The sequence below is a fragment of the Rhamphochromis sp. 'chilingali' genome (genome assembly GCF_963969265.1).
Source record: "Rhamphochromis sp. 'chilingali' genome assembly, chromosome: 19".
Classification (NCBI taxonomy): Eukaryota; Metazoa; Chordata; class Actinopteri; order Cichliformes; family Cichlidae; genus Rhamphochromis; species Rhamphochromis sp. 'chilingali'.
In genome coordinates this window covers 26,305,232-26,313,037 of record NC_137946.1, presented here as the reverse complement: position 1 = coordinate 26,313,037, position 7,806 = coordinate 26,305,232, and the positions used below count along the sequence as shown (strand labels likewise).

At 40.9% G+C, this 7,806-nt stretch overlaps 1 protein-coding gene across 1 annotated transcript; it reads left to right on the top strand.

The window, feature by feature from the left end:
• Positions 1-296: 296 nt before the first annotated feature.
• On the top strand, positions 297-6,206 carry orai2 (ORAI calcium release-activated calcium modulator 2). The gene is made up of 3 exons (XM_080866558.1): positions 297-610; positions 2,221-2,444; positions 3,355-6,206. The coding sequence occupies exons 2-3, from the start codon at positions 2,226-2,228 to the stop codon at positions 3,922-3,924; spliced, it is 789 nt and encodes a 262-aa protein (XP_080722684.1). The 5' UTR covers positions 297-610; positions 2,221-2,225; the 3' UTR covers positions 3,925-6,206.
• The last annotated feature ends 1,600 nt before the right edge of the window (positions 6,207-7,806 follow it).

The following is a 7,806-nucleotide window of genomic DNA, read 5'->3' as shown; positions in this document are numbered from 1 at the left end:
TTGCTGGGTCTAGAAACAATCACAACATGGTGCAAGTCATTTTTCTAAACCCAGTCTAGACAACTATTTATGCTTATAATGCAGTGTTATTGGGAACAGGGTTCACTGTTAAACTTTCTTTAATTGTTTTTAAGTGTTTTATGTGGAATTATTTTATGCATTAACAATGAAAGGGGCTTTTTGAACAGTCTTCCTTGTATTGTAGGAGACACCGGGAGGCTTCAACCTGCTTTTATTTTGAAAGTTACACGCCCAAGCGGAAACCTTTTATTTTAAGGACTTTAGTTTTCCTCAGCTTCCGTTCTGCACTCTGCTGGGACCGCACCATCCGAACCAGGAAACCAGGCGGCAGGTGAACTTACTTGGAATTGAAGCGCAACTGTCACGCAGGTTGTCGGGGTATGGAGGAGAGCAGTGCAGTTGGAGGACCTGGTTCAGATGCAGGAGTGAAACGGGGGTACTTTTATTGATTAACTACAAGCCAAGAGCGGAAGTTGTTTGACTAAAACACCCGGAGAGGACCGGAGAGCGTTCATTTGTCGGGTGGCAACGTGGAGAGAGGACTGTCTCGGAGTTTGCACCCGTAATTAAAAGGCACTTTGGCGGATAGGTAAGACGGAAAGTTAAGGAACAGGCGAACTTGCTGAGAATGGCTAGCTAAATAAGCTAGCTGGTAGAGACCTGCTTTTTCTGAATTTTGTTATGGTGCTCATATCAGGTGAAGATGGACTCAGGCTAAAATGCGCACCAGATTTTTTGCATAAGTATTCGCATTATGTCTTCCGGCTTTTACTGTTTAACGCTGACTGAAATAACAGCGGTATTTTAGCTTTCTGTTAGCGAAACTCTGTAAACGGATCCTGCCAACTTACCAGAGTTCTAAATATACATAGAGACGTAAAGGTGCACCCATCTGCTGAAACGTGTTACCCCTGCAAAATCATGGGGCCACCGTTTTGCACTTGTCTGTCTGTGTGTGTGTGTGTGTGTGTGTATATATAGATAGATGGAGAGAAAGAGAGTGGGCGAGATAGTTAGATATATAGATAGTGGTGCGCACTATCATAAGCACTGACGCATTAATGGTTAAAGTGCAAACTGTAAAATTCAGTGGTTTGTGTTTGCACAGCCTGTGCTTGCACATCGTGAAGGGAGATAGACGTACTGCTGCTGTGCAGTTTGTTGAATGTTGTTGTTGAGTGCATCACTTTAGAATATGCCAGTGGATATGTGCTTATATATACATGCTTAAGTCTTTGCTTTTTTCATGTGTTTTTACTCATGGCATGGCTGTTTGTATTCATGCGTTAACTTTGTCTTTTTTTTCCCAAAATAGTGATTTCCTGTTCCCTCCCTTTAGCTCCCCTGGCTCTTTGCCAATAGGTTGTTGGTGCAAAACATTGTTGACACAGCCCCCCTCTTCTCTCTCACACTCACACACACAGAGTTTGGGAGTATTTGGATAGTGAGCTCCTGTGATTGATGGTCAGGAGAAAACACAGCAAAGATAAACATTCACAACCGAGCATTTCTTTATATATAAACTTTATTGGGTTACTATGATAACATCACAGTTAATAAACTGAAGGACCCATGATGTATCTTTTTTTTTTTCTTTTTTGTAATATGTAAACAGACCTAGATATGGGCAGGAGCTGGTAAACCATCTTGGCTATAAATGCTGCAGTATTGTATGGTTAAAAATATGAATGTCACAGATTGATGATTTATGAGCTACAATTGTCCACAGCAGCATCACCAAATGTAAATTTTTGTATCTGATGCGTATCTCCTGTGACCACAAGGGAAGTTTTCTGTTTTCAAAATGAGTCACTTAAAAAAAAAGGTTGGTTTTGTTAAATGTCCCACAGTACGCTGATCACAAGGTTAACACTGTCTCCTGTTTCTCAATCAATCATAATTTGGTGATTAATTTGAGGAAGTGCTTTCAAAATAAAGTTCATGGTAATGTGATAGAATAGCGGTTAACAGCTGTGACTGTTAACCGCTAAAGTAAGAATCACGCTAAAGTGGCTTAATTTTTTGCATAAAAGTGGTACATGTCAAAGGGTTCTTGCAGGAGATTTAAAAAAAAAAACTTTTGTTATTATCACTTAAACATGCCACGTGTATTAATCTCATATCTCTAATCTTAATCTGTAATGGGATCTGAGACACCAGGTCATTGATGTGATTCTGTCTCTGCTTCATATCCACCAGGTGAAATGAGCAGTGAGCTGAATGTGCCTATGGGTTCTCCAGCAGAGCATGCCCCAGACAACAGTGGGATGGACTACAGGGACTGGGTGCGACGTAGTTACCTGGAGTTGGTCAGCTCCAACCACCACTCAGTGCAGGCACTGTCATGGAGGAAACTCTATCTGAGCCGTGCCAAGCTGAAGGCCTCCAGCAGGACCTCTGCACTGTTGTCTGGCTTTGCAATGGTTAGTCAGTTTAGTCTAATATGAAAAATCCCCACTAACCTGCAGGAAGGAAGTGGTTTTAAATGTCATGTTTGTGCTGTCCATTTGCATTCTTAATGGGATGAGTGTTTTTTCTGACAATATAAATTAAATATATCGTTAAAGTTGATGAATTAAGTTTTTGACAGAGAAGCACATCTTGTGTTCTGTTGTGATCAAATTTGGACAGCAATTTTCCCACAAAGTAACAGCTATATAGTTAACTTAGTTGCTGTTTTGTTATCTCCATAGTAAATTAATTATTTTGCTCATCAAGAAGAAGCATTTGTAGCTGTTCTGGCATTGTGGCTTCTCACAAGACAAGCCACAGCCTCTGTTGCTATGGAGAGTAAGGCAGACAGAGCAAAACGCATTGCCTTCGAAACAGAATCTGACACTGACCCAGAAACTGAAATTTCATAAACCGCTTCATTTCCCGTGTGTGTGTGTGTGTGTGTGTGTGTGTGTGTGTGTGTGTGTGCGCGCGCGTGCGCGCGCCACCGGGTCTTTGCTGGGCCAATTCTGGCCCTCTTGCCTTATGCTTGACACCCCTGATCATTGGAGTTAAAGATTTATTCATGCTGAAGCCAATTCAAGCCTCCATTTGAGGGACTGCAGTTTGTTGGCTTTATTTTTCAGCCCTGGAAGCATGGTGGTTGTTATCTGACTTGAGAGTTAACATTCCAGAAAGTTTCTGAAGGCTTAGACTTGCCAAAAAACTGCTCTTTCTTAGTGGCTTAAATACTTCTGACCACAGTTAATGGGACCTCATACAGAAGGGTTAGAAAATGCCTGAAATTCTTTGCGTAGTATAGTTTGCATTGTGTTGGTGTGCTTTGATGTACTCATGGATGTAGAGTAATTTGGATATGTCTCTGTTTAAATGTCTCAGGTGGCCATGGTTGAGGTGCAGCTGGAAGTTCAATACAGTTACCCTCGTCTGCTTCTCATCGCCTTCAGTGTGTGCACCACCATCCTGGTGGCAGTGCACCTCTTTGCTCTGCTGATCAGCACCTGCATTCTTCCTAATGTGGAAGCTGTCAGCAACATCCACAACCTCAACTCCGTCAGCGAGTCGCCTCACGAACGCATGCACTACTACATCGAGCTGGCCTGGGGCTTCTCCACGGCCTTGGGGATCCTGTTGTTTTTAGCAGAAGTGGTGCTCCTCTGCTGGATCAAGTTCTTGCCTGTAGAATCTGGCAAGATCAAAAAGACAACTACCACATCAGCCACCCCTCTGGAAACCACCACCCCCTCGCAGCAGAACCCCGGCTGGCAGGCTGCCCTGGCCTCCACCATCATCATGGTCCCGGTGGGGGTGATTTTTGTGGTGTTCACCATTCACTTCTATCGCTCTCTGGTTCGCCACAAGACAGAGCGCCACCACCAGGAGATCGAAGAACTGCACAAGATTAAGGTGCAGCTGGACGGCCACGAGAGAGGACTCCAGAATGTCTGAAGACATGACGGCAGCTTTAATGACTTCACTTTGTCTCATATATTTATCAAACCCTCTCTCCCTTTTCTAAAATGTATTCTGGTCACTTTTAATACCTTGGACATGTCAGCAGTGAGCTTTAAAGTGTTGCAGTGCCGACAACCAATGTGTTCCAGACTGCTAATTTATTCTTATGGTGAACTTGTATTGTAGGATTTGTGCAGTGACTTTTTTCTGTGCTTTCAATCTTTAATCTGTGCTGATGAAAGGTCAAGTTAAAAGGTTTACAGAAAAAAAGGGCTATTAAGTTCTGTGTGCCATTCTTGCTATATCTCTGTTTTCATGTTAGGGTTGGGAGCTGGTGATGATTCCATTGTTGCAATGTTTGTTCAGTCTGAGAATGACTCATTTTTTTGGAATCTCTTATAAGTCCTCACTTAATGGCATAAAAGTAACCAATAATTCTCAAAAAGTTGTTCTGATTAAGCTTTGTTTATCATCTTGCCTTAAGTAATTTGCCATAATGTAATGTGGCTTTTGTTTGATTATTGTCTTTTCTGAAAACTGGTCTCTATGCTCAGCTTTATTTAGGCATAACTGTGACAGAGAGAGCCATAGCGTGCAGTATTTGTCATGCAAAGTGTAACGATGCTTTTGAACGTTCAGCTTTTCCTACTGTTGTTACTGAAAACATGTTTCTTTATGCATCTGTACCATCCCTCCCACGCAGATGCCATTTTGTGGGAGGGATCATTATATTAATCGTCGTATACGTGACATTAGAATGAGCCGAGCTACTCACAAAGATGGAAGAGATGCTCATAATCCTGTGACGCGGTTATCATATTGACCAAGGTTTTACTTCACTTGAAGATGACACATTTAGGTGCCATCAGATTCAAGTTAAAGAGTGTGTGTCTGAAAGGGGTCTGAGTCTCAATCCAGAGTGGAAAAATTCTACTTTAGAGAGAGGTTTGTAGAAGGTCTTTGATGTCAATTATGGAATTGGTCAGTTTACCTTTTTTTAATTAGTTGTACCAAGTTAAGGTTTAATATTTTTACAGCACTTATATCTGAACACTCATACAAGCCACATTCACCCACAAAGCACTTTCTGAATAACATGTATGCACTGGAAGCTATTTCTTACCCAGTGCTACTTAGACACAATCTGTAGGAGCTGGGAATCAAACCACCAACTTTCTAATCATTAGAGAACCTGCTCTACCTTCTGAGCCACAGCCATCCTGATATAGAAAGATGCAGCTTTTTGCACCTACATGCTTAACTCTATAATGACAGGCAAAGTGTAACTGCCAACAAAAACGCGAGTTGTGTGTAATTGTCAGATGGATTCTGTGAGAGACTCAAAGATTTGGCTTTGTATAGCAAAGCCAATACTTGATTTAGGTTTGATGAAATGCTACTGAACCCCAGACCTCATGCATTATGTGGTGGCCTTATTGCTCACCCTCAACCTGCCCCTCCAGTGGGGTATACAACAAACTGCAAGCAGCTGTGCGGTGTCTCTGTTCTGACTGGAGGGGAATTGTTAAACTAAGTATCTATTGTTGGTATGTCTTAAAAAAGCTGCATTCTAGTGTTTTTTCAGCCAAAATCTCACAAATGCCTCAAACCTTTTTTTTTTTCCCTTTTTACTCAAATAGCTTTTACTGTCTGTTAAGACCTTGGATCCTTTGTAAAAGATGTCAAATGTGTCTATTCTGTATATACTGATGATGCACAAATTGCTTAAATATGAATGTGTTACTGTCCAAATATAGTTCTGCCTTACAGAATTGTTGCCTTTTATGAAACGCTGTTTTGCTAAAGGTCATAACACAAGTACATCTTTTGTTGGAAATGTAGTGAAGCTAAAATGTGAGTTGGGTGTCATCCAAATATTTGGAGGAAGAGTCACATATGAACAGTCACAAAGTGCATGTAACGAGCATGATTTATGGTGTTTACAGTTTTTTAAATGTTTTCAGTTAAGTGCGGGTCCATAAACGGAAATCCGCACGGCGAATGACGATGTTTGAAAAAAGAAAAATGTTCAAAACAACATTCCAAATATGACTGACCAAAGTGTTGCTCAGTTATGTGTCGTTTCTTTCTTTTCAGAACAGAAAGTGCACTTGTAGTTTAATTGTACAGTAAGTAAGTGTCGGTTTCTTATCAAAGAACGTCCTCCATTGTGTTGTGTTTGTTGCTTCTTAAATGGATACTGCAGAGGACACGGAGACCTGTGCTGTAAGATAATTAACACCCTGAAGGCTACCAAAAATAAAAATAAAAAGTTCTCTGTGTCTTTTATGTCCACGTCCATTTTTAGGCACTGTGAAAAATAATGATTTATCTTCACTCTGTCTATTGAAATGAACTGACCTCGTGTGGCTTGACTAATGGCCACAGGAGGAAATGGTACTTGAGAAAAAGATAAATAAAATCAAACTTTTCCTGTCTTGTTGCTCCTGTCCCAACCAGGTAAACTAGTTCTGATAATCTTCTCAGGATGAGACTGAGGCCTGAAATGTCCAAACGTTCTTAAAAAAAAAAAAAGTCTTGTAATGTGAGGAGGTGTTATTGAGGTAACAGGTCACACTGTGTTGTTTTGTGACGCATTCCTGCAGTGCTACATGCTAATAGTAAAAACATCTTCAGACTACTGCTGTCAAAAACATAATGTCTTAGACAAACCTTTGTAAGGAACCTTATTTTAGTGATAAACGTCCTTCTGATGTTCTTTGAACATTTCTTGAGAAGGCCGTGAGAACGTCATCAACACTGTGGGAGGATTTCCTGCTAGCTGGGAACTTGCAGTTGCCAGTATTACAAAATAACTGATTGACTGTGACTGATTAGCAAGCCAAAGACATCCTGAACAGCACGAGACAGCAAAAAAGTAAAAGATCTCCAACATGCAATATCAATATGATAGTGCACTTTTTTAGCATTTTGCATGGCTTGAACGATCCACGGTATTTAAAGCCAGAGGTTTCTGTGTGTGGCACTGAGTTAAATCATCACTCTTAACAGTTTGATAAAAATGCTAAACAGTGATGATGAATATGGTGAGCAAACAGGAATTCTTGTACTCCTGAAATGTAAATTCTGCTTGAAATCATTTGTTTAGATGAGTGTCACCAAGTGAAGTTTAGCCCATGTCTAAGACTAGTGCAGTGCGCTATATGAAGCAGCGAGCATGCCTCTGCTCAGCAGTGGAGGACATTGTGCATATTTTGAAGCACTTAACCTTTGAAAGACTCAAACCTTGTAAGAGAAACAGAACTCTGTCCAGGATTCAGAGAACCATTAAGCCGGCTGCACAAAGACTACTGAAGGACGCTGGCTTTGACTTAAAAACAGACTTCAAAAAGAGAAACTTGAAACATTTTGGTGTCATTTTAGAATTCGGTCCAACATTTACAGCAAAGAGAGAATTTGAGATTCAGTAAAAAGAGACCTATGCTCATACATAGAGCTTTAAACATGGGTTGTCATCAAGGACTCTATATTTGCTTAGTTATAGAACACCCTTTCAGAAAGGACCTTCAGGTAGAGCAATCATTCATAGTTTGCAGTACATATTACCTGTGGTGTAGCACAGAGTTCAATTTTTAGGTCATTTTTTATTTTCTGTTTACATCTCTTTTTCCACTAGGAAAAATCACCAACTTCCATCAGGTGTTTTTCTTTACTGCTCCACAGACAACTGTGCAGCAATGCAGCAATGCACAGTTCAAACCACATCAAGTTCGCCGATGACACGACTGTGTCAGCATACAGAGGAGGTGCAGCAGCTAACGGACTGGTGTAGAATCAACAACCTGTCTCTGAATGTTGACAAAACAAAGGAGATGATTGAGAGCACAGAGAGATCACTGTCCACTTAACATCGGT